Source organism: Aythya fuligula, chromosome 3 (genome assembly GCF_009819795.1).
Source record: "Aythya fuligula isolate bAytFul2 chromosome 3, bAytFul2.pri, whole genome shotgun sequence".
NCBI lineage: Eukaryota > Metazoa > Chordata > Aves > Anseriformes > Anatidae > Aythya > Aythya fuligula.
Window position 1 is genome coordinate 77,971,201 of NC_045561.1, and position 27,928 is coordinate 77,999,128.

The 27,928-nt window shown below is 39.2% G+C and overlaps 1 protein-coding gene across 2 annotated transcripts in view; it reads left to right on the plus strand.

Moving 5' to 3' along the window:
- NKAIN2 (sodium/potassium transporting ATPase interacting 2) overlaps positions 1-20,496 on the plus strand; it is a 595,502-nt gene extending 575,006 nt beyond the window's left edge. For both annotated transcript variants that reach the window (XM_032185202.1, XM_032185203.1), the window contains exons 6-7: positions 15,028-15,109; positions 20,366-20,496. In XM_032185202.1, the coding sequence (XP_032041093.1) occupies positions 15,028-15,109; positions 20,366-20,375 (92 nt within the window). In that variant the 3' untranslated portion in view covers positions 20,376-20,496. The remainder of the gene's footprint in view (positions 1-15,027; positions 15,110-20,365) is intronic.
- Positions 20,497-27,928: the final 7,432 nt, after the last annotated feature.

Here is a 27,928-nt window from a genome sequence, read left to right on the forward strand (position 1 = left end):
AAGTGGGAATTCTGCACTCTCAGATTCTGGTGAGGGAAAGGGGACTGGCTTGTTATTAGAGGGACAGCTCCGGCCAGGAAAGAACTCCAACCCAAATGTCAGGAGATAATGGAAAATTTAGCCTATTTTCACAGTGAAATCCTAATCCACAAGGTTCCTTTGCAGATCCAGACGGGGGGGGGAGGGGGGGGGGGGGGAGTAAAACTACCCTATCAAAATTCCAAGGCAAACAAAGAAATCTGACCCATCAGACTGCTCCCAGAGTACCATGGAGAGTACCATATTAGCTGCTAGTACGGCTACGGCTTTGCACTAGCATCTCACACTAGCAGGGATCCAGCTTGCATGTACATTATCTTTTCTCTTGGCATTGTTTCTAGGTAAACCACAAAGCAAAAGAAATCACAACTAGGTTAAGTAGATTTTTGCTGCATATCCCCTTGAGCCCAGCATTTGGAGATGTCTGACACAGAAATAAAGCTCTAGCTAACCTTTTAAAATCATTTTACTTCCCCCTGTAAAAGCTTGAATTCAAGATTCTATTTGAATTACTGAGAACGTTCAAGAGTACAATACCCTGGATAGTGGATATTCACTGGTGTGCAATACAGCATAGCAGTTATGTGACAATAAACTCATTGCCAAACAACAACCCATTCTGAGATCTCATGCCTGACCTGGAAAGTACAAAGGTGGTGAAAAGATTTTCCTTTGGAAGACAATATTAAACTTATTAGTTGTAAGAGATGAGAAATTTGGACAAACATACAGGGTAGAGAGAGTAGACCTTATTTTTAGCTCTGTTACAAGCTCCTTTCCACCTATGGGCAGGTTATTTAACCTCACTATACTTCTATTTTCCATATTTAGAATGGGAAATAATGACAGGGATAAACTCACAGGTGTGTTGCTTCATAACTTTGAGCTTCTAGGATGAAAGACACTATTGAAGTGCAGAATATGCTCGGATAACACTTTATTTCTGTGCCAAATGCTTTTCACAACCTGCTTAGAGAGACATTACAGAGAATTACTTTCTCGGCTTCCATCCCTGCTTAAAAATCTCTAAGACAAAGAGAAAATAAAAGAAAATTTCTCTCCTGTCTTCTGGTGAATATGGCTGTAAATTCTGAATACCAAGATGGGAGAAGCATAGAAAGAAAATATGGATGGAGCAGAAACTACTGCTGAGGGGAGTGCAGAAGATGACTGAAACCATCTTTCTGTATTCAGGGCTGGGATCAAATGCAACTCCAGAGGTTATTGTCACAGGAGGCCTTTCTGATCTGTTCCCTCCTGGTGACATTACAGCTGGAGTGTTCAATGCAGCATTATTTGTTACGCTAGACTAGAGATAAGAAGGGAGGTACCAGGTCTATCCAGCCTCATGTCCAGAATCCAGCAATGAATAACGCCTGATGCTTACTTGGACCTTTATTTGCTGCATAAGCATATAAGAACACAGAAGGTTTGTGGTTCCCATAAAATTCTGGGAGTAATTTGCAGTTTAGGGACTTCCTTAGCCAGAAATGGTCTTGTTGCATTTAATTGCCAACAACATGATTTTCCTCCTGAACATGTCTCTCTCCATTTGAACCAAGAACATTTTCACAGAATCACAGAATCACAGAATTTCTAGGTTGGAAGAGACCTCAAGATCATCGAGTCCAACCTCTGACCTAACGCTAACAGTCCCCACTAAACCATATCCGTAAGCTCTACATCTAAATGTCTTTTGAAGACTTCCAGGGATGGTGACTCCACCACTTCCCTGGGCAGCCTGTTCCAATGCCTAACAACCCTTTCGGTAAAGAAGTTCTTCCTAAGATCCAACCTAAAACTCCCCTGGTGCAACTTAAGCCCATTCCCCCTCGTCCTGTCACCAGGCACGTGGGAGAACAGACCAACCCCCACCTCGCTACAGCCTCCTTTGAGGTACCTGTAGAGAGCGATAAGGTTGCCCCTGAGCCTCCTTTTCTCCAGGCTGAACAAGCCCAGCTCCCTCAGCCGCTCCTCGTAGGACTTGTTCTCCAGACCCCTCACCAGCTTCATTGCCCTTCTCTGGACTCGCTCGGGCACCTCGATGTCCTTCTTGTAGCGAGGGGCACAAAACCGAACACAGTACTCGAGGTGTGGCCTCACCAGAGCTGAGTACAGGGGGACAATCACTTCCCTAGACCTGCTGGCCACACTGCTTCTTATGCAAGCCAGGATGCTGTTGGCCTTCTTGGCCACCTGAGCACACTGCTGGCTCATATTCAGCCGACTATCCACCATCACTCCCAGGTCCTTCTCTGCCTGGCAGCTCTCCAACCACTCATCTCCCAGCCTGTAGCTCTGCTTGGGGTTATTGTGCCCCAGGTGCAGGACCTGGCACTTGGCCTTGTTGAACTTCATACAGTTGACCTCAGCCCATTGGTGCAGCCTATCCAGATCCTCCTGCAGAGCCTTCCTACCCTCAAACAGATCAACACACGTGCATAGCTTGGTGTCATCTGCAAACTTACTGAGGGTGCACTCAATGCCCTCGTCCAGATCATCAATGAAGATATTAAAGAGGACCGGCTCCAGCACCGAGCCCTGGGGAACGCCACTAGTGACTGGCCTCCAACTGGACTTGGCTCCATTTACCACGACTCTTTGGGCCCGGCTATCCAGCCAGTTTCTAACCCAATGAAGCGTGCGCCAGTCCAAGTCAAGAACAGCCAGTTTCTTGAGGAGAATGCTGTGGGAGATGGTGTCAAAAGCCTTGCTGAAGTCAAGGTAGACCACATCCACAGCCTTTCCCTCATCCACCCAGCGTGTCACTTTGTCATAGAAGGAGATCGGGTTCGTCAAGCAGGATCTGCCTTTCATAAACCCATGCTGACTGGGCCTGATTGCCTGCTTGCCCTGCAAGTGCTGCGTGATGACTTTCAAGAGGATCTACTCCTTGAGCTTCCCTGGCACTGAGGTCAAACTGACAGGCCTGTAGTTTCCCGGTTCTGCCCTCCGGCCCTTCTTGTAGGTGGGTGTCACGTTTGCTAGCCACCAGTCAACTGGGACCTCCCCCGATAGCCAGGACTGCTGATAAATGATGGACAGTGGCTTGGCCAGCTCCTCTGCCAGTTCTCTCAGTACCCTTGGGTGGACCCATCCGGCCCCATCGACTTGCCTACTTCCAAGTGCCGTAGCAGGTCACCAACCAGTTCTTCGCGGATAGTGAGGGCCACATCCTGCCCCCCATCCCCTTCCACCAGCTCAGGGTACTGAGTATCCAGAGAACAACCGGTATTGCCACTAAAGACTGAGGCAAAGAAGGCATTAAGAACCTCTGCCTTTTCCTCATCTCTTGTAACTAAGTTTCCCCCTGCATCCAGTAAAGGATGGAGATTCTCCTTAGTCAAGCACAACCTCCTGAGTGAAGGAGTTCCAACAACTCACCTTTATATTTTGTTAGCTTTGCCCTTACCCTTTGTGTAATGCACCCAGTATCTTGCAATGGAAAACACTGAACAGTCATTCTGCCTTCACTTCTTCCATGTTACCACAAGTTTTCTTGAACTTCACCAGCTGCCTCCTTCAGCTTCGCTGGGAATATTACAGAACTTGCGATCATTTTTGGTAGGTGAGAGGGGTATTCTGCATCTTCAAACCCTTTATATCATCAAAATAATGGAAGCAGAATCTGTCATGAAGGAAAGGCAGTATGGTAAGGAGAAATACATTTGCACTTTGGGGTCCCTCACTGATGCCACCAGACATCAAGGATGGTATTCATCTCAAGTACTTACAATCATATGTAACTAGGCCTGCAGTTTAATGATCAAGTTTTCCACTACAGTCAGTAACACCGAAGAACATCTTGTCCTGTCTGTGTTAGACACCTTTCTTACAACAGGATGCATCACTGGGCTGATCTGTTTGCTTTATGCTAAGGAGGGCCCAGGCAGTCTAAAGAGGGAGCATAGGAACAAATTAATGTAGCAACAAATAAAAGCCGATATTTAAAACAATTGTTCTCCAGCTGTTGAACAGGTCATTCATGAATGAGAAGTCAATGAACAGGCTACAAAAGCTGAAGCTACGTCTTGTTTTTGCTCAGCTGTGCTCTCCAATTCACAGCCTGTAGCTAAATTAGAAGCTTTTTTGTTTACTTGTTTCATTTAGTGTGGTGACTGCTACATGAACTAAGTGAAACAAAAGGAGGGAAATGGGATGCCTTCAGATGTCAGGAAGGCATCCTTATGCCTCCAGTTGATGGAAGCACAGAGGGAGGGAAGCCTTTAAAATTCCATAGTACTGCCTCATGCTTGTTATCCTGAAGAGAGTTGGCTTGGAGAGCTGCACTGACACTAGAAATATCTAGGATATTTCCTAAAATCTACAGGCACGTAGTGATGGGATAATGGGGAACAGTTTTAAATTTAAAAAGGATTGATTTAGATTAGATATAAGGAAGAAATTCAATAATATGATGGTCAAGTATTGCAACAGATTGCCCAGAGAAGCTGTGGATGCCCCATCCCTGGAGGTGCTTGAGGCCAGGCTGGATGTGGCTTTGGGTAACCTGGTCTAGTGGGAGGTGTCCCTGACCATGGCAGGGGGTTGGAACTAGATGGTCTTTCAGGTCTCTTCCAACCCAAGCTATTTGATGATTCTATACCTGTACAGAATCAACCTTTTGCAAATAACAATATCTGGTTCCTGAGTCATTATTTCCAGTCATGTCTTGTCTTGAAGATGACTTTTCATAAGAGCATAAGGCTAGTGTTGAGCATCTCATTCTCACCAGTGCAGAGCAGAGGCACTTTACATCACACAAGGCTTGCTCGCTGGTTAGAAAGCACAGGCTGAAGATGTCTGTACTGCACAGTACAAGGCTGAAGCACAGGAAAAAAGCCTGGGGTGGGATGTGACAACTGAAACTGGCTGCATTTGAGATGTAAACAGACCTGAGTAGTCCAGGTGTCACAGGGCTTGGCAGACATTACGATGTCTGATCTGGGATCATTTGGCACTGCACTGCAGAGAGAGAAACAAACTTAAAGCTCAGAGGAGGTGCAGTTTGTTTAAATAATAGCAAGTAATTAGTCTGAAGACAAAATCAGTGATGGCATTTTATAATTACAATTAATTTAAAGGTTAATTTCCTTTGGTGTTAAAATCTTATTTAAAACATTTACCAGGAAAGGAAATTAGGATGTTACTATCAAGATGCATAGAGTGCTTCTGGGAATCCATGTCTATTATCACTAGAAAATTAGGTTAGACTCAAAGTGGGAATTTCAAATCATTTTAGTGTATAATAGATGGTGGTCAGGGCCTTGAGTCAGAAGGGTTGCTAAGGGTAGACTGTACAATTTGCATTTTCTTTGTTTGTGGGATTAATTGCAAATGTTTCCAACAAAAGGGCTGGGTTTATACATGAACAAGCTTGACATGAAAAGAAAATTGGTTATGGATTGCTGCCTTCGTAACTAATGAAGTTGATGTTCAAGGAATCCCTAGGAGACAGGACTGTGGTATGAGACAAATATATAAATAAAATCACATGGGGGGAAATGGTGTCGTTGCTGGCTCCCTTTATGGTAATTTCTCTTCTCCCTTGCTGTCTTTCCTGCCACTCCCCTTGCATCCATCACTGCCTCCTGTGGGGATTGTCAGCTTCAAGTTTAAAAAAAGTCTAAATAACATAATGCGGAGCTTGAAGGAAGTAACATTTCCTTTCCAGCAGCTCATCACAATGGGATACTGCTTAATAAAATCAGTTCATTGTAACAGCCAAGGGGAGATACTTACCTTGCATCATTTCTTTTTAACTATTCACCAGCCATGTTTTGTCCTGGCCAGGAAAGATGTTGCAGAATTATTGGAAAAGTTCTGCACATGTGAAAAGGGAATGAACAATTAACAACTTTTTTACAAAGAAAGATGTATTTTATACCAAAACATTTTGTAAACATGACTTGTCTTGCCATGAATGAACTTGAGACAAAGAAGTCCAGATCAAGTAACACTATCCCATGCAGTTTCATCAAATCAGTGGCAGAAATGAGTTAGTGACAGATCTGATAAAAAAAAAAAAACATACTTTATTTGAAGAGATTCTCAGGTTGTTGTCACATCTGAATAGGAAGTAGTTGGAAAAACAAGGAAAAATGTTTTGTGATTGAAAAATAAAACATATTTGAAATCAGGCAAAAACATCAAAATTTGAGATCTGCACAGAAAATGCATGGAAAATGATTTCAGATGGACTGTCATACTCTGTTTTGATGCTGGTGAAAGACTTCATTTTGATTTGAATTGTTTGCTGATATTTGGTGTGGTTAGCCAAAATGAGCAGGTGTAAAACAGCCAGCCATGGCTATCCAGACTCAGTCCTGACTGACGGATGGCAACATCTCAAGTAGGGGTGGTGACAAGTTGCTGCAGGTGGACTAGGTTTGCTAAGCATTTCCTGTGGCCTCAGAAATGTCAGTGTTGTCCTCACTGAGAGCTCCCCACAGTTTTCCACATGCCTGGAACATAACTGCTAAATTATTCTTGTCAACATGCCTTCTGCTAAAGTTTTCCTTATTACTTTTCCTTTCAAATATCTAGATAGGTCTTCATTAGCACTGGATTGTTAACTTTCATAGATTTGGGCCTTAATTCTCCACTTTGTTGCACCTACTGATGAGTCTTATTCTAATTTATTAGTGTGGTGGTCACAGTTGGAGGCCACTGCCCCAAGTATTTTCTTTTTCCTCCCTGTTTTCTTTTTCCCTATTTTTTTTCTTTATTTTTCCTCTCTTTATCACTTACCCATAGCAATGAACTGGATTAGAACAAATTTTTCCTAATGATTAATTTGATAAGCTCTATAATGATTCAGCCATGGTCTGCATTTTCTTTAATTCTTAGAAAGATTTGTCAGACAAAAACTGTTTCGGGGTTAGATTTTTTTGCTCAGAACTCAAGCATAGACATTTGAAAGCAAATAGCTATTATCCAGCAGTGTCCAGGTCTGTCCACTTTAGAAAAACAATATACTCTGCAGACATAATGCTCCCACAGCTGAGTAGAGGTCTTTAACAGATGCTTTACTGAGCCTTGGACAAGCCCCACTGCAAGCATGGACAAGCATTGCAAAGCCTTGCAGGGATCATTTGGCAACCTACCTGACTGCAACCTTATTTCCAGGTGCATAAGCTTGACAGGTGGTTTGTTGAATTTATCAGGTATAAAAGGTGACTCTGACAGTTTCAGTCCAGTATTTCTCTTTGCTGCAGTTACACTCCAGTTGCTTCTTCCAGACTCTTGTTCTTGCCTACTCTGTCCCCATCCCTGTTTCTGCCTCCAGCTGCCTGAGTCTTGCACCTGCCTCTGCTTCCTCAACCTGCTTGGTTACTCCTTACTACTTTCATCCTTGCTCCTTTCTGCTTGTTCAGGTGCTTGTTTTCCTACTACCCCACCATGGTACCTGTTGAAGGCATTGCTCTGGAGCCTGTTCTTTGCCACATCCTCTCTGAGGTTCTGCCATTGACCACACCCCTTCCTCACCTGGGAATCTGAGATGCATTTTGGTTAATCTAATTTCTGGACTCGATCATCATTTGTCCTGCTGTTTTCTTCTGGGTGCTACCATGAGCTGGGTTCATCTTGAATGCAGTGTTCCTAATTACAGGGAATAGTGGTCTGTAATCCCTTACCTCTATAAGGGTGGTGACACCAGGTGTTGCTTATAAGGTTTCAAAACCCAGTGTACCTTCCCAGTCCTATGTTATATCTCAGAAAGGATGATCAAGAATCATCCACAGATCAGCAGTGATAGACATAGAAGAAGAACCTGTGGGACTTTATCATCCAGCAGGCATGGGTGATAAAGATGATAAGGCTGCCTTGTCCAACAAGAAACACGATAAGGAGAAAAGAATCCAGAGGAAAAGACTCTGAGGCAATTATCAGAGAATAATTTTGACTATTGTATAAGTAAACAGTAAGGAAATATTGACAATGGTGCAGAATAGGAGATAAGAAACTCTGTAGAAATTAGTGTAGGGCTTTTCCTTTGATAATCCTGTGGTCATCATTGGGCTCTGAAATGTTACAAAGTTACAGTTTAAAAATGTGAAGTTTTAATTTTATCTGGCAAATGGGTGAGCTAAGAGCACTTGCTGCCTGTTGAGCAGTTCATTGTGCTGAGAGACCAAGGCTTTGCATTCAAGTCCTTATGCCCTTTCCCCCTGTACTCGGCTCTGGTGAGGCCGCACCTCGAGTACTGTGTTCAGTTTTGGGCCCCTCGCTACAAGAAGGACATCGAGGTGCTTGAGCGGGTGCAGAGAAGGGCAACGAAGCTGGTGAGGGGTCTAGAGAACAAGTCCTACGAGGAGCGGCTGAGGGAGCTGGGCTTGTTCAGCCTGGAGAAGAGGAGGCTCAGGGGCAACCTTATTGCTCTCTACAGGTACCTCAAAGGAGGCTGTAGTGAGGTGGGGGTTGGTCTGTTCTCCCACGTGCCTGGTGACAGGACGAGGGGGAATGGGCTTAAGTTGCACCAGGGGAGTTTTAGGTTGGATCTTAGGAAGAACTTCTTTACCGAAAGGGTTGTTAGGCATTGGAACAGGCTGCCCAGGGAAGTGGTGGAGTCACCATCCCTGGAAGTCTTCAAAAGACGTTTAGATGTAGAGCTTAGGGATATGGTTTAGTGGGGACTGTTAGTGTTAGGTCAGAGGTTGGACTCGATGATCTTGAGGTCTCTTCCAACCTAGAAATTCTGTGATTCTGTGATTCTGTGTGATGCCATTACAGAGCATCCTTGTGCTGGTAGGGAGGCTTTAGCCACAGTTGCTGGCAGATGCGCTCCTTCCCCTGGCTTCATCCATGCTTCATGAGTCTAAATCACTGTGTACTTAGTGCAAAGAGCAGTAATGTTTGATTATCATTGTAAACAAACTTTATTGAGACTGTATTCAAGCAAATCTCCTCCTGTGTGCTGTATTGTGTAACAGGCACCAGGCCATGCTCAAAGCATAAAATAGGTAACTATTTTAGTCTGGAAGCATCTTCATCAGTGAGGTGGATAGCAGGACACTGGCGAAGCTGCATGAGCAAGAGTGTCAACATATGCTCTTTTATGTATTTTTTTTTCCATGTGTCATTTCCAAGGCTATTAAAAACAAGCTTAATTTTACTCCCCTCCATTTTTTCTGAAATTGGCCAGCTTTTAGCTAGCAGCATTTGTGCACAGGTCTCTCTCTTGCATCAGACACTTGCACACCAACAGTGCCTACAGTGACTTAATTCACTCCCAGTCAGGAGCACAGTGAAGTGCTTTGCTGTGGCAGTGAATTTGATCACTGCACCTCTGAGGCCAGGGGAGCCATGTCTTTGGCCTCCTGAACATCAGTTATCAGTTTACATCGGTGCATCAGTGCATCAGTTTAACACCTTACACATCAGATGTAACACAGATACACCATGTGTACTCTCTCTGCACTGGACTGCACTGTGTTCAGTCACAATGCGTGTGCAAGAAGTACCCATGTGTACATGCACATATGCTTCCCTGGTCACTCAGTCTTTTTAAATGGTGCCATCTTTATTACATACAATTGTAAATTTGTAATATTATGTTGGTGCTTTAGATTCATGACTATATTTAAGGACAAGCACAATGCCAAACACTGTACAAACAAAAACATCAGCCCTGTTTCTTGGGGCTTGCCATCTATGCATCAGACAACAGGTAGCTGCTGGGTACAGGCAGAAAGGGAGCACAAAGAAACAATGAGCAAATATTAATCCCTGTTAGATAGGAATATCAGTACACTGACACTAATGAGGGGACTGTTTATTAAGAACTTCTTGGAAGGAGAGAAAGTATTTGGAAATTTTACAAGTACGTGGGTCAAGCTGGCACCACAGGGACACAATTTAGCTTTTTAAAATGGAAGGAGGATATACTGATGCGCAGTCTCTAAAAAAGGCTTTAAATGTAAAAAGATTTAGCTTCTGCTTGATGTGATGTGTAAGATGTAATTACTAGCAGGATGCAGAGAGAAGTAATTTAGCCAAAGCAATGAGCCCTGCAGCTTTTGCCTCCTTAATTCAACATTTGGTGAGTTCAGAAAAGGAACAATTGCGGTGTTTGACACCAAGAGCCCTGGATAAATGTTATAGCTGTGTCAACAGATAGAAGAGTCCTCCTCTTCAATATGGAAAATAATCTTCAGAAATTAAATCATACATAGTCCAGACAAAAGTTGACATCTAGTTTATAACCCCAAGTGAGAGTCAGACATGTGCTATCGTTCTCTGTGAAGGTTAGAAGGTTAGGGAGGAGCAACCAAGAGTTTTTATATATTAGCCATGCAGAACTGGTAGTGATGTTTAACTACTCATGGGTAAATACCCATGAGAAGATGAAGATGAAATGAGAAGATGAAATTTTGGTTTGTATAGAAGGAGGGAAGTGAGCGTGAACCTAGTACTCTGTGACACAAAGGTTTTGAGAAGAAAGCAGTGGCTGTGCTGGATGACCGTGGAGAGCACTGTGTGTGCTGGGCTACCAAAAACTCGAATTTGGATAGGAAGGGGCAATCTGATTGTGGTTCCAGCTGCTTGCAAGAGGCAGAATACAGGACAGGAGAAATCCTCTATAGAAATGGGGGAAAGTAGATATAGAAGGTACAGGGCTTTTTCCCAACCTTACCCTTTCCTTTTCTTCACAGATAAAGCCACACATCCCCTTCCTCTCTTCTAAATCCTATATCCTTTAATAACTAGCCTGCACTGATTTTTTCTTTCCTACTAAAATGCAAGGAAAGCTGTAACATCAGTAACAGTTCTACACACATATGTCCTAACTGACTATTTGGGTTCACATCCTAAGCTCATATCATTGCTTCAATGAAGCCGCCGAAGGTTTGAAAATATATAGCAGCTGAAAACCTGATTCTTTTTGCTTCTGTATTTATATCTCACAGAGGAAATTTTCTACTAGGAGAATAGTATCCAGTCCTGTTTGTTTGTTTGTTTGTTTGTTTTCTTCTGTTTCTTTCCTTATGCTTTTTACAGGAAAATATTACTGCTTTTATTTCACAGTTTCCTTCCTTTTCATCTTTCTGTTGATTTAATCAATTTCAGTGTTTTTCAATGATAGCTTTTCAGAGTTCCTTTTCCCATATGCACACCCATGCTAAAGAGGTCTTTTCTGTGCACATATATCCTAATTTACTGATCCTTTTACACATTGCAATCTTCCAGAAATCAAAAATGAGAAAACCATTTGTGTTTCCCGTCTTGTCCTGATATGCAACAAAGACAGTGGAGACTGGGACTGTGAACAGAGGTTAAAACTTCACAACCCTGAGGGTGCTTAGTAATAGAAAATATGTTCCTATTTTGAACCATATGTACTGTTTGTGTTACAGTTATAACCACCATCATATGCCTTACAAGCCCCTTAACACCACCAAAGGAAGAAAACAGACTGAATTTCTTATAACATTTTTCACAAACAAATAGTACTGTTATTATCCTATTTAAGTCCAGCTAGAAAAATAAGCATCTCAGCACCCAGTTATTCAAATGAATGGGATTCTGTGATTGTTTGTATATGTACATGTGATTTTACTGGAGAAAGACCAGTAAATAAAAGAGCCACTTCTTATAACAGTGACAAGTAAGATGAATGTGAAATAGAATAGTCAAAAAATGTGTTTGATGGATAAGGTTAATGATGGAAGCCTCTGTAGTGATTCCGCTAATGAGCCTTGCTTTATTCATCTCATGTTACTGCTGCCAGGAATGTATCAGTTGTACAACACTTCTAGTGACCTTTCAGGCACAGCCAGGATAAAATGCCTGCAGAAAGGGCAGCATTTTGCATGCTTTAAGAAACTAGCTCAGAGTCTACAGGGAGCTTTTAGCACAGTCTGGGCACCTCAGGCTTTGCAGTGCTAACTGAGAAACTGCCACCATGAAGAAAACTTGCTATAAAGAAATTGCTAAAACACTCTTGCATTGGAATTCACATCCTGTTACTTACCTTTGCCTACCTTGGAAAGTTTGTTGTTGAATGTAAGAAGCCATTGCATGTCTCTAGCAAGGTCTCGATAGTATCTTCTGCCCTACCATAATTTGGTTACACAAGTGGGAGCTTCCACTGTCAGCTTACCACAAGAAAGTCTCTTCAAGCTTGTCTTTGTCACTCAACAGTCTGCTGTGTTAACACTTGGTGTTTACTTGTACAACAGGGCAAAGATGAATGCATGCAAGATATTCAGTGTGAATCTTTCTCTCATGCCCACAGAAACTTGTTTTGCTTAGAGAAATCTTTTTTCTTAAAACAGTGGTTTAGTTTTCTGAAAACAACCCTAGAAGAATACTTAAGACCTTTTACCCCATGACTACAAAACAGAGTATCTATGCTTGCAGCCTTCTAATAATGATTTAATGGTTTACTGGTTGCTTGAAGGGTCTTGGGAAGTACACAAGAAATACAAAGCAGGACAAATGTATATAGGCAAAGGAACAGGGATTGACACCAATGAGATAATCTTTCCATCACACATATATTTTGACTTGTCAGAGGTTAAGAGTGCGAAAAATTGGAAAACTAGGGGGAAAAAAATAGCTACAGAAATGACATGCCCATTCTTTTTGCTGCAGCCATTCTTTTTGAGATTTTTTATACTTCATCCCAGCTTAGCACTTCACTCAACAACATTCATATTGTCAGTTTTTCATTCTCTGCCTATAGATTTTGTGTACTTCCAAATATATAACAACATTGTAATAAAGGTGTTTGTTGTGTTTTGTTTTGTTTTGTTTTCTGATTGTTATGGGCAGTGAATAAATAGGAAGCTACAAATTGTATTTATCTTGATTTTAGCAAGATTTTAACCCTTTGAGATATTTGCTCTGTCTGGCAAGCAAGCCAGAGAAGCACTGCTCAGATGCAGTCATTATAAGTTGGGTGCAGAATCATTTAAAATTGTGTTCAAAATTTAGTTATCAGCTAGCTGGGATGACATTTCAGATGGGATCCCAATGGGACTTTGGCTAGTGAAAAATTATCTACATTATTTGTGTTAACTGCAAGGGTGTTACATTTTGTTACAGCAAGGGTAAAACATTTATGAAAAAATTCAGATGAAATCAAACTGAGAGGGCTTTGGGCACTTGTGCAGGTAAGATCAGAACCCAGAATTATCTCAAGAAGTGGCCTGAAATCAATTGTTCCTGTTAGTCCTGATTTGTGCACCACAGTGTAAGAAAAATATAAATAGACTGAAGAAGGATCGAGAGAGAAAATCTAGAGGCTTGGAAAACATGGGCTGCAAGTAAAAATAGAAAAGAAAAAAAAAAAAAAAAAGAAAAAAGTTGTGCTTAAATCTGGAAAAGATGGATGGCATGAAAATACTTTTTGAAAATATTAAAAGCAGTTATAAAAGAAAAAAAATGATTAATTTGTCATCATATCCATTGGAAGAAAAAGTCCAAAAGTAGAAAAGGAGTTAATTTGCAGGAAATTACATTTAAATTAGACATTAGGAATTTAGGTTCATGGAAAGGCAACACAAAGAGACTATAGAACTTCCTTCATTACTGATGTCAAGGATTAATTTAGTAAAACATCATTCTGGTACAGAGGTATACTTAATCCTGCCACAGAGCACAGAATCAGCTGAATGACTTCTGCACAGGTCGTTCTGGCCAGGGCGAAAAGTAGATAACAGGTTAAACATGCCTATGGTTGCAATGGAAGCATACAGTGGTGCTCCAGCCTTGTATTTTGGTGGCTCTTTGCTTGTGAGCAAGCGGTGGGCTAAGGGTAGGACTACAAAAACTTGATTTCATAACATCTGGACATCATGCAAAGGCAAATGTCCAGTGTGGCAGATATTGAGGGGTAGCTTTGTGCAAAATAATCTCATAAATGCAAATTTTAAGGGTACGCACCACTGTGAAAGTTCTTAATCCAAGGGTTATAAATCTACTTTTTGTGACTTTTATGTGAATGTTACTATGTTTATATCCACAAGAAGCTATCTTCTATCAAATATTTCTTTTTTTTCTTTGCTCGTTTGTTTTAATGTACAGAAAGCCAATCTGTCAGTACCAGAGCCCAGACTTGTGAAGAATATACTTCTATATCTGAACTCTCTGGCCCTTTTCTTTCAAATCAAAATCAGACTCACATTTGATATGTGAGAGACAATATTTCAGGGATGAGAGTTGCTGATAAATAACCCCCAAAAGCCAATAGTCAGGTCTCCTGGTGCAAAGGAAGCAAAGGGTGTGCTTTTACCTGTGTAAAGAGAGTGTTATATCAGAGAAACAGGGGGCTCAGAGTCAGATGAGATTGAATTGCCCTGGAAATTGTTTAAAATAAACATGAGAAGACCATTGGGAACTGCTAGTGTTGTGAATTAATAAATAACAACCACCCTGCAACCTTCCTACAGACCTCCAGTGCCTTGAGAGAAATGCTGCTTTCCTTAGATCTGTGCAGTCTCATCTCTGAAGCTCAGATAAATTGTTCCAACTTTCTGTGCATTGCAACCCGAATGTCAAAGCAGGGAATCAGAGAAAATTCTGTCTCTCAAACAGTCAGATCAATGTGCTTCCTCCTCTACATCTCTGAACCACAGTATGTCAGCAAGCCAGATACAGTAATGACAGTCAGTATTCACACCAATAAATGAATGATTTACAGCATTTGTAATACCTAAACAGCATGTTGTTTTGTATTCATCAGGAGGTCTACATGAAAAAGAGTGATATGTGGCTCTTTCTGATAGACAGATAGCTTGTATAAATCACTTATTGTCTTTCTGTGATTTTAAATTTATTTTCATTTAAAAGCTTAAAAAGGGACTTTGCCTTTCTCCATTTTTTTACCCTTTTTATGTATCTCCACAATTGGCTGGTCTTGTTTTAATAGATTATTAGGGGGTCCATCAAAAATAGTCTTTGTTGGGTGTCTCTTGAATGATAACGCCGATCACTCACTTCTGAAAAGATATTTCTAATGAAAGCAATTTGCCCATTTTTCAGTTGATTTCATAGGTGGATTTGACTCTTACGGCTATCAAGGCCCACAGAAGACATCTCATCTACAGCTACAGCCCATGTATATGTAAGTATTTAACTCCTGAGATATTCTACAGAGTGGCAGGCTGATATTAAAGGATCATTAAGCTGAAAGATGATGTGACTTAAAAATTCAGAATAGGCAGAAGCCTTTTTGATAGACTGAATTCAGGCTACACTTAATCACCAACATTGCTCTTCTATTGCATGATAATGATTTCTTACAGCAAGATACAATGTGTCACAGTTGTTTAAATAACTCTTAGCTCTCACCTGATTTTACCCCATTTTCATTCAAGCAGATTCCACTCCAAGGCAATGAGAATTTGGTTTAGTAAGAACTAGTCAAAGCTGACAGAACTTGGATGCCGAAAAGTGCTTTCTATTAAGATTTATCAATAATTAAGCAACTTGATAATTTACTGGATGTATTTAGCATTAGTGTTTACTTGGACAGGTATCTGTTCACTGAAGCACCTCTGTACCCCATTTCTAGTCTCCATGAAGGAAAGGGAAGGAAAAGGAAGGAAAGGAAATTGACAACATGCTGTTTTCAAAACCAGTTTAAATATTGTTTTTAAAACCAGTTTGAATAGAAGAGAGTATATTATCTATCCAATAAGAGTGACAGTTCCATCCACTGCCTAGAAGTGCAGTCAGACACATAATAAATCTCAGCACATAGACACAACTGGAGTACATTCACACTGGAGCTCACACCCAGCCATAGACTGGTCCAGAAATAATCATTTCCAAATATTTCTTGTGCCACTGCCAGCTGCAATTCAGAACAGCCCTGACTGCCTAGATAAATCATACCTCACAGCCTTTTGAATTCTCTTTTACTTACCCTCACTAGCTGACATAACAAAAGTACAGCAAGTAACAGCTCACAAGGCCACGGCATTTAGTTTTTTCCTTTGTTACCCTTCTAACCATATATTTTGAGGAAAAGTACTAAATACAGGCAAACAATATCCGTCCCAACACATGTTCCATACACCCTTGAATGTAATTTCATTTATGCTGCTTAGTGGAAGTCTGCTAATGGATTGGTAGCTTTCTGCATGAAACTGCCATTTATTACTTTATCAGCAGTACAATCAATTCTGTGGTAGTGCTTAGGATTGGGCCCTTTGGGAGCTTTGCTAGGAGCTTTTTAATAATCTCAAATTACAATAGTGCATGTCTCCAGTGCCATCTTAACTTCAGTTTCCCATCTGTCTATGCTCAAGTAAAGATTTTTCACCTGCACTTTTGGCATAGTACTGTGCATTTAGAAAATGTTATTTCCTTCCTAGTACTATGTGTGGCTCATAGGTACTTAAAGCAATTCTAATCCTATTTCATTCTCGGTATACCATACCTTGTCATCAACATATGGAGCCTTCTAGCTGAGATATTATCCCATTCTCTTTATGATCTCAGTGTTTCTTCCAGAAGAGCAGATTACATTTACTAAGAATCTTCATACTGATGGAAAAGAAAACTAGACCTGTGGAAAGAAGGAAATATTTTTAAGCTTGTAACTGAGATGAAGAGATGTATGATGAATCCATGTAAACCATGTTCTGCTTTATTTCAGTGCTGCATTCTCACTGATATATAGGTGATTTTGCTGTCTTTACTGAGAGACAGAAATCTGTATGTAAGTTGACATTTGTCCAATCAACCCACAAAAGTATTGCCGTGTCCCAGCAGCAGTCAAAGACACTGCATGTTTCCCTCTGACTATATAGTATATGACAAGGTTTTCTAGAATCACTATAGCTTGTCCTTAAGAGGCTTTTATAGCATTTAGTAATACCTTTCTGTTATTTACATCTGAGGCACACTAGGAACACATGCATATGTATTTGCACTGTAGTTGCTCCATAAATGTAGGCAGGCCATTAGTCAGTGGAGTGACAAATTCGAATGTCAAATTAATCAAGCCGTTGTTTGATCTGCTGGTAACTTTATTTACAGCAATAAAACATATTGGAAATCAAAACACACTGATAAGATAACAGCAGGCTATGCTAGATGTTGTAAAGCATTATTTGTTGGGTGGAAAATTTGGTTCCTTAGGGATCATGTCCACCAAAGAACATTAGCCTTAGCCTCCGTAGTATTCAAGGAGAAGAAAAAAAAATAAGCACTTTACATTACTCTCTGGCCAATGTCACCTGGACTTTATAATGTTCAGCATCCCTTGGGGATGAGTAAAATATAAGAATCATTTGACATAGAAAGGCAGAGGATGGAATGGGAAAGACCTTCTCTTTTATGGAGTTCATTGCCACACTCTCAAGAGGATATAATCACATCCATCCAGGATACAACTATATCCCTACATATCCATATTGCTATACCCATATAACTATTTCCATAAATTTATCAACTACTACAAAAGAGCTTTGAATCCTAAGGCAGTGGAGGATATATTAAACATCATCACAAAAAAAAAAAAAAAAAAAAAAAAAAGTTGTAAAGACAACTTGTGACCACCTTTGCATGGTCTACTATTCAGGCTCACAGCAAGTGTAACTCATGTGAAGCTCTGGTTTATAGGAGAAATAGGAGATAGCTTATTTTATATCAGCTGGCTACTAACTACTGTCAAAAACACAATAACACTTCTTTCTTTTATCTATGGTATAGGCCAGCATGTTAGGAATGGAAAGTGAAGGAGAACAAATGACCTCAGCTTTGAAGAACTTGCCAAAACAATATCAGCTTATAATGATTATACAGGTTCTGACAAAATGCAAATTTCAACATGTATTTCACTAATAAATGTAGAGAACAACTTCCCATTATTCACTATATCATTTCATATGCAGAAACAATACAAAGACATATAGTGTTGTGTCATCATCCTAATACTGCTTGCAGACATGAATTGATTTAGCAGATTACAATGTCACAATCCCATCAAGACAAAATTTTATTTCAATTCAAGCCAGACAGATTTACATCTAAGTTATTTAAATCAATTTGAACTGTTTTATATATGCACAGTTTAATTACTATCCTGAAGGAATGCTGACTTTAGTAATTGCTAACTATTAATATGTACTGTTTTGCAACCAGAGCGTTTTCCTGTTGTGACAAAGTTAGTACTTCATTTTGTTAATTTGGAGGTTATACTGAATCTACACAAACTTACTCGTACAATCAAATAATTATAATGCTTTATTCAGGCTCTTCATTTTTACATTTCTATTGTGTCAGGACTACTTTAACCAAATAATTATTACTTTTTATTTGTGATATCTATCAAGCTCTACTTATAAGAACATTCAAACCCAATTTAAATGCACACAGTACATTCATATGGAGTTTCATCAGTTATGCAAAACTACCATAAATTAATAAGATAGGGAAAAAAAAAATCTTGATTCACAGAAAAGGAAGCATTATCTGTAGACAGTGAATTAAGGTAGCTATCTCTGGCTACTCTTTCCATAAATAGTCTAATGTTATTAGATTCAGACTCTCTTTATTTCTTTTCTCTATAGTTTAGGCTTTGTCTTCCAATCACAACTCTCCTTATCAACTCTCCCAACTTAAAATTTAATTTAAACCAGCTTATTTTTTAACAGAAAAATATATTCAACTTAAAATTATGTTTTAAATAGAAAACTGGTGTTTAGGAGAAGGATTCTTATCATGACTTAATTGGCTTTTTTTTATTATTTAAGTGCCAACAGTGTACTTTATGCTGTACAAGCCAAGAAGCCTGTCCAGTCCCTTCAAAATGAATATGCATTTTAATGGGACAGAAAAGCTGCTCATATACCTCCTTGCAGTGTGGCCTCAGCTGATGTCCTAAAAAGCAGCTTCCCAGCATTCTGTGCTGGAGATGCCAGTGCTCATCTCCAGACAATGGGACAAGAACACAATAAGATGACGGAAATCAATTGTCAAGAGAGAATTCATCTCTCAGAAGGTGACCAAGGAAGGTGACTAAACAGTCTATGGCACTGATTCTTCACACATAGAAAAACGCGGTTATGGTTGTGGAACATTGCTGCACTGCATGATCACAGTACAGAGGAGGGAGAGGAGAGAGTTTTTTCTATCTTTGTTTGTTTGTTTGTTTCACAATAAGTCTGTTCACTCAAGAAAAAAGAAGTAAAGCAAAAAAAAAAAAAAAAAAAAAAAAAGCATGCATGTCTGATGCTGTGTCTGATGCTGATGCCTAATGCACTGGAGAAATTGCTCAAAAGCAGTTTAGTCCTGAAGTGAAGCTTGCACTCCCTTGAGTGCTGTGAAGTCTGAGAATCCTTTCACTTTATATATATATACATATATATATACACGTATATATAAATATAGAAGCATACTATGTATACATAGAAACACATAGTTATGTACATTCATACCCCTACATATGTGCATGTAACTATATATACATATGCCTACCTATGTGTATTCTGCTACTTGAACCTTGCTTATGACAGTTTCTATGGGATTAAACATTTCTCCAAATGTGGAAAGGATTTTGAGTCAACAACTTGGGAACAGAGTTGTGGGGGTGCTAATACATTTGCCTTAATATTTGTTCCCGTCTTTTCTCTCTGTTGTGTTTACTTATGCATTATGTTTGTGACGGCCTCCTAGCCTAAAGCTGTAGGTAACTGTCCAGATAATTTAGCATAAATTTAACTGAACATACCAACTTGTTATCATTTATGTTAAATTAAAATTATATATATATACATGTATATATATAAAGGGAAGGAGAAAAGAAACATAAGCAAAACACAATACCTGGCACCTAGAAACTAGGACACTTAATTACCAAGACAGTCAGCAAGTTCATGCAGTGCAAATCTGCTGTGTTACTGTCTCCTTGAGCTGTACTCCAAGAATTCAGACTCATGTTGGTGGAATCCAGATATCATGGGCAACATATTATTTGAATAAATCACCAGTTAAGTCATGATTAGTAACCAACAAGATCTTGTCTGTATTACACTATGAAAGATGGAGTTACAGAACTTGGGTTAAAGCACAGTAGTCTTTAGATTGACAGGGGTTAGCTGACTGTAATTATATATTACTCCTGCTTGCAGTATGGTTTAGAATGGTTTGGAAAACCTGTGCTGACTTATCTGATGATGTTCCAAAGGGAGAGAAGTGATCATCTCAGCAAATGCCTTTTCTCTTCTGTTCTCTTTAACCCATGCACTGCTGAGCTGTTACTGGTCGGTGGCTTCCTCTTGCTTGCAAATGGGTACCAGAGCAGTAGGGCAGTGATCACATATGTTTCTGGTGGATTATATGCATCTTTCTTTTCCTTTCTTTCTTCTAGGTCAAAGTAACATGGAGACTACTCAACGTGGGCTGGAGGACCTGTCAAAGAAACTGTTTTGAGATTGCCCCTTTGTTCTTCAAAGAGCAAAAAAAATCCATTTTTTGTGCTAAAAAAAATAATAAATAAATAAAAATTAAAAAGGCTGATTGAACAATGAGACAAAAAAAAAAAAAAAAAAAAAAAAAAACAAGATATACATTCAGCCCTCTTTCTAACAGGTACTAAGGAGATGCCCCAGACCCTTACTTTGGACGTCCTGCCTCCCAGCACCAGAGGGCCAGAGCAGATGGCGTCTCCGCACCCCAGCCACCATCAGAGGGGCCCATCTGGATTAAGACATGAACCCAGACAATTTGGTGCTTTGGAGCCCCCTCCACACTCCTGGCTACATCAAGTCTCATCAGTCAACATAAAACTAAAAATACCAGGATGACCTTGCAACAGAAGTCAATAGACAGCACGTTGTTTGCCCTGAAGGCTGTACAGTTCATACTTGCCTTAACCCGACTGCATTGCACATCAGAGAAACTCAGTGCAAGCTTTCTGAAGTAACGTCCTTTAGGCTCAACACGCTGCTGTTAATTCTGAACAATTTCTAAGTCAGTGGTTTTCTTTTTTTCGTTTTGTTTTGTTTTCATGTCAGGGAATAAGGCTCTGTTGCTCCATGGCTCCAGAGTGACCAAGTAGAAAACTGCCAGCTATCAGAAAAGTGCTTTACTTTTGAGGTTCCACAGTGGTCAAGAAACACACAATTTATAATGGTTAAATGAAAAAGACAAAAAAAAAAAGAAAGAAAATAGATCTTTTGGGGGGTCAGGGTGGGGAAAGGGGTAACATAAACTAATAATTGAACCTACTGGAAATAAGCAGCAGAAACAGTGCTTCTTAATCCCGCTGTTTTTATTTATCGCACTGTAGGTGCTTTTATAGCTATCTCTAAAAGTCTTTTACTAACTACAGAGACATCTGCAAATTTCTATAAACAAAGGCCAACTGAATATGTACTAGCTATGTTTACTCTTTTATATCTAATTTCAACTGAAAATTCTCTGTAAGTGAGCTTTTTTTTCTAATTGCACCATAAGGGAACTATATATATATTTTTTTGGTTTTGGCTGGGGAGGGCAGGGAGGGACTAGTTGAGTTGAAGAAACATTGGAGACCTTTTTGTGGTATATTTGGGGGATCTGTTGTGTGTTAGAACGTGTATTTTATCTTCCTGTATTATTGTGGCTGAAAAAAACTGTGCTGTTACGTAGTTGGCAACAAGATGCCTTTGGGAATTTTGCTAGTAGGTCAATGTGTATATGAAATACTCTGAACTCCTAGGAACATATGTTTTGTTCTAACTCTGATCTGTATTTTCAAGCACTTAGGTGGCTTTCATTAGAAGAAACCAATATTTTGCTCAGGCTTTTCAGGAACTTGGATTGTCATTGTTTTTTTGCTCAGACTCTGCACAAGCAAAGGCACACACCTACCACACCTGAGGTGGCCATGTAGCTGTTGAGGGCAAGAGGAAAAGGTCAGCACTTGGAAAGGCTTAAGCTATCCCCAGGTGAATCCCTTTTCCTTGTTCATCAAACCCTCATATCCGCATGGCTTCTGAGCTCCCACAGCCCACACACTAACTCCACTCATCCATCCCTATACAAACCAGTGCCCTTTGCTGTGTCTGCATGGATGTAAAGTGTCACAAACCAACACTCTGGACAATGACAGAGGAACAGGCATTCATCAGTGAAGATATGGGACACATTCAAGAATTATACTTACATTTATTCAGTGAGATTTTATATATATGTGTGTGTGCGTGTGTGTGTGTGTATGTTTATGTAATACACAGGAATAACTATTGGCAGGGGCTGCATAATCCAGGGAGTGTCTGATGCACGGGTCCAAGGACTCCAGCCCAAGATCCTGCTCATGATTTCCTGCATGAATTAGGCAAATCACTTAGGCCTGATCCAGTAGAGTACTTGTTGGATCTCAAGTTCAAATTTTCATACTTGGGCACCTGAAATTCTGAGCTCATTCTGGGTAGATCTGCTTTCACTTCCTGGAAAATCACGCAGCTTCCAAGTGCCAGGCTGAAATTTCCCATAACCTGAAGAATTTTGAAAGTTTCTACTTTTATGTAATATTTAATAGAGCAGTTGTATCATATTAAACACAATGTAGAGATTTAAATGGAATGAAAATGGCACAGCAGGGTATTTTAGCTTTCCCTGTATGAAAGTGAGTCAAAATCATGTTTCTCTAAGAATTTTTAACATGAAAAGAAAGCAGTTTAGGCACTTAGGCAATGTTCCAGTTTTCAGAAGATAATTTTTCATACCTTTCACTGACATCCCACAGAATGGCAACTACTGGTAGTTAGCAGGTTTAGAAGTCAGACAATTTAATGAAACATCTACACATAGTTTTTAGGCCTCATTTTAATTTAATAAAAGAAATGGCCTTAATTTCTCCGTGTCTTAGTCTTCCCATCTTTAAAAAGGGAATAATATGTGCCTCACAGGTTTTGTGAGAGGTATAAATTGTTCATGTTTGTAAAGTGCTTAGGAAATAGGAAGCACATTTAATAATTAAGTATTAAAATGATAAATGCATATTCATATATTACATATAGGGTAGATATACACACACACATACATACAGCATACATATATATATGTCTATATGAAGTTGATATTCATAACCCTGCTTAAGTTGCAGTTAGAGCACCACCATTAAAAAGAAATTAGGACTGTTGACTACTAAACTAAATGATTAGTGGACAGATCTCTTCTGGAAGCAGTTTAGAGCACAGTAATGTGAGAATATCTGGATGACATTTTTGATTTGTACAGCTGTATCCTCCTCAAAATCCAGTAAAGAATGTTATTTTTCTAGACTGGGCTTTTGTTATAAACTTAAATATTCAGAAGGTAAGAGATACAATCCAAATGTGTCTTTTTTTTCTTTTCTTTTTGGCATTTGTTAATTCTGAATGTATTTTTAACAAAAGTGATTTTTTTGACTTACTAGTGTAATTTGCATTTTAAAAAATAAATGGAAATAATATAGGTTTCCGAGCTATCCATGGCCCCCTGCTGCTATTCACAACTTATAGGAAACTAAAGATTACTGTTACCAGCTGAGCAACAATGTGGGATAAAAAATCCTGTTACTTTTACATGATGACAGTCCTGGTCTGTGCAGTGTACAGATGTGACACCACTGAATAGAAAGTGCCAGGTCATGACACCATTTTAACTCAGTCATAGGTAGCATGCATTTTCATTATCACTGACACTAAAAGGTTTCTTTACAAGGCTAACTGCAATAGACTCTTTCCTTAGAAAGCAGCTTTTTTTTTGCGCACTCATCAGGAATTTTAAGCCTATGATAGGTTTACAGTTGCCAACAGTGTTAAATACAGCAAAAGTAATCCTTGTTAAGAGGGAGCTATGTAAAGTGGATATTTCCACTGCATTCATTTTCTTTTATATGCTGTTCATTGTACCTACACCAAAACAATGAAATCCTGTCTTAAGTGACATCTTTACAGAACTCATGTATATTGACAGCTTGCCTGAGGTCATTTAGTAAAAATGAAATGGGACAGTGAATATTTTGAGATACATGGTTGTGCTCTCTTCAGACTATTCTTTAGTAAGATAGTTCAGTAATTATTGCCTTTAGGATTTTTTATGCTATAATTATAGTGCAAGTGATATTTTTCAGTCAGGTAAGGAGAAAAGGGTTGGGCTCCACTTGCTTAATTTAAGTACTGGTTGCAATACTTGGATGTTGTACAGCATTTTGAAAAAGGCTGATGCAAAGCGTATTGATTTGTGGATGTCTCCAGAAAGGAGTGGTTGTTAACTCAGTCTCTGAAGGTTTTTATCATTTGCACTCTCACCCTCTATTTGAACACACTGATAGTAGGCAAAACAAAACTCCACACTGCATGAAGCCTTCCAGTTTGTAATATTTTTATTTCCAGTTCTCTGTTTTCTTTTTAAATGCAATTACTCGGAGGACAACTCTGAGTAAATTCCATCCAAATCCAAATCTGAATTTCCATTCAAAGATGGGAAGTTCCGTAAATAGACTATGTGTATTTCTTTCTCTCTCCTTCTTCTCTTCTTTCTCTTTATTTCTATCTTTGTTCTGATGTGTTTCCTCAACTTAACTGAGATGAAATTGATAAGCTTTCTCAGTTTGTGTTCTAGCTAATCTAGAGTTTGTATTCTAGCTAATCTAAATCTGGCTACTTTACAGTGTATGTGTATTGGAGACAGACACTAAAGTTGATCAAAATTTTGTTTAAGAACCAATACATAGAAGTATTGCAGACAGTTTTGTGTCCACTGTTCCTTAGAGAAGGGTGCAGATCAGATGTTTTTCTAATCAATCTGCTCCAAGCTATGTGCAAAATTAAATGTAATTACCATGCATAAAAGAAACCACCCTTTAGACTGCAGTTATTCATTCTCATATAGAAGTGTCACAACACAAAATAAGTGAAAGGTGCTTCCTTCATGTATTGGCTAATACACTTCATCCCCCGTGGACCAGAGGAATCAGCTCTGTTTAGTCTTGTGTCCTGGCAAGCACCTCTGTTCAGACATTCACCAGGAGAAACAATTGCAGCCAGTTGGCTTTGTGGCTTTCGCATAGCTGCTGGGAGAAAGATATTTTACCGAATGTGGAGCTCTAAGTAGTGTCATGCATGCATTCATTATGCATTTTCCTCCACGTGTACAAAAGTGGGCTCTTTTAAAATGTACTCTTCCTTTATCTTTAGAGACCAAGACAGTGTCTTTTAAAGCTACTTCCAAATCTTGCTGACATCACTGAAGGGTTTTTTCTTCTGGTCTAATCAAAGCATTTTTCTTTTCTTTTCTATATTGTGTAGAATACTTAGCTCTCAGGACATATCTTGGATAGGAATAACGCTGCAAAAAATCGAACGTTCAAAAAATTGCTTGTGGCCTTATCTCATTCACAATTAAACCTCCCAGACAAAGGTCAGACTTCTACATTCAGCAGTAGAAGAGAATTTTTCTACCACCTCTTACCTATCTACTTTCCTAGCTTTGCCTTCGTCCTGCTGGCAGACAAGTCATATGGAGCTAAACATGAAAAAGCATGTTTACATTCAACTTGTGCTCTTCAACAGTCTTCTGTCCTCCCATACATTTTCAAATCACCCTTATTTGATACCTTTCTTTTCTTTCTCCCTCTCACCACCTTCTTCTTGACCCTTTCTCACTTCCCTACTCTGCCTGAATACATCCACAAATCCCCTACTTCAAGTATATACTGCTCTTTGTCACTTTGATTGTTTCAAACTCCTCACATAACGACAGCAATGACAATAATGGAGGATGGTGTCATTGTGGATATGTGCAAAATTGGAAGAACAGAAAGCAAAATGGTTACATACATCCTCCAAAGGCCCCAGATATAGTGAGACATGTAATACAGCTGTAAAGGTTGACAGGTACAGAAGCCACGAGATTCAGCTAGCCCTAGTAAGAATCATTTTCAAATGTGCAATTGCATTTGCTAAAGCTATAGTTCAGTGAGTACAAAGAGAGTCATAAATATCTAGCATTGAAAAAGACACAGGTGAACTAGGAATGAATTCATAGAAAATGTCTTTATGAACACTGACTGAATCAGATTCACATTTCAGTCTCTGAATTTGTCTCAGATTTTTTTCCTCTTGCAAATATTTGGATGGTTGGTTTCTGTGCATGCAGGTGTTCAGAAGGAAACTCTTTGTTCCTACGAGAACATATAAATATGCACAATTGCATTGATTCTCAATGCATCTACGTGCATTTGTGCTAAATTTTGGCTCATCTCTCTCAGTAATATAAATATATAAATATTATCTGAGTATATTTCATGGTGGAGACACAAAAACACATACACAGTCTCTCCCCTTTTCTATTTTTAGCTTTTTCTATCCTCCTTCTCAAGGGATTCAAAGTCCTGAGTATTTATTTTTCAGATAGGCATTATTTATATAAAAATTACAATTACTGATACTCACTGGATGTACAAGCATGGTGCAATGTATAAACACAAAAAATAAGATAGTACTTTCTGCAAAGAGCTTGCATATTACATAAAGTAAATGAGACTTTCAGTTTAGAAGGAAAGAAGGAAGGAAGGAAGGAAGGAAGGAAGGAAGGAAGGAAGGAAGGAAGGAAGGAAGGAAGGAAGGAAGGAAGGAAGGAAGGAAGGAAGGAAGGAAGGAAGGAAAGTATGATCTCAATGATCTGACAGTCTCACTCTGTACAATTATAAGGCTATATGTCTAGTTTATGCATGTGCATATAAAAGTAGAGTAAATGAGTCAGCCAATTATGTATCACTAGAGTAGCCAATTAATTTATGATAGCTCCATATAGATGCATTATATCAAATCCTACGTTTTAAAGGCATCTACAGCAGCAGCTATGGAAGAACAACATCGAAGGGACTGCAAATTGATGCCATCACAAAAGGTTGATGGATTGATTCAATTAATCAGTAAGTCATTTCTAAGAGTTCTGCAGGGATTTATTTACCAAACACTTACATTGTTTATTTTCCTCTCTGGAGGGTATGTGTACTGTCATTTTTCTTCATTATTCTTCTTGTTTCATTCATCAATTTCTGACAAATATTTTCATGCCAATATGTGGCATGTTATGCATGGAAATTGTCCACATTTACTGATTTAAAGCAATATACTCGGAGCTTCCAGCAGCCAAAAACTTTTGTTTATTTCCCTCAGGTCCTGAGAAACACTAACCATCTATAATTAATTTAAAGATATGTACTCCATTTAATTGCTGCTTTCAGTGTCTGCTCCACATGACAGGAATGTAAGGTCTTGTCTAGCATGACATGTGGGTACCTGCTTGAACTTCAGACAGTATCTTACTATGAAAAATATATTGAACACTGTTGACACTATATAAAATAATTGTTTCATTTTGGATTTGATCTTTTTTATAGTTCAAACCCAGAAAGGCAATGTAAGGATTGTACAAAGAATGTCAGAATTTACATTATGTTTTTTCATAGACTTTTTTTTTATTATTATTTAAATATTGTCATCATGTGTGCTTCAAAGGAAATGCATGGAAATGGTCAAACTAGATCATTTTGCATATTACTAAATGGTGGATGCTGGGCAGGTAAGAGGTCTGTGAAGGGTGAAGAACTGAAACAGAAAGGACACCCCACCTGAAAGTGTAGAGTTTCATTTGGAAGAATATTTGGAGGAATTTTGAACCTGCCATATCTATTTTAATTTTTCTTTTGTGATTTCTTTTCAACTATCAGGAATACTTAACCCTTAAATCAAAAACAATATTTTTCATGTACTCATTCAATACATACATACAGCATGGGTGTGATATTCAGGTATCCTTAACACCTGCCAAATTCCAACACCACTTTTAAGAGACTAGGAACAACTTCTCAAGAAAAGCCCCAGTGTCAAGAGTCATGGCAGTCCACACCATCTGAGGATCTTCCCTCACCAATTTAGAAAACTCCCACTATCTA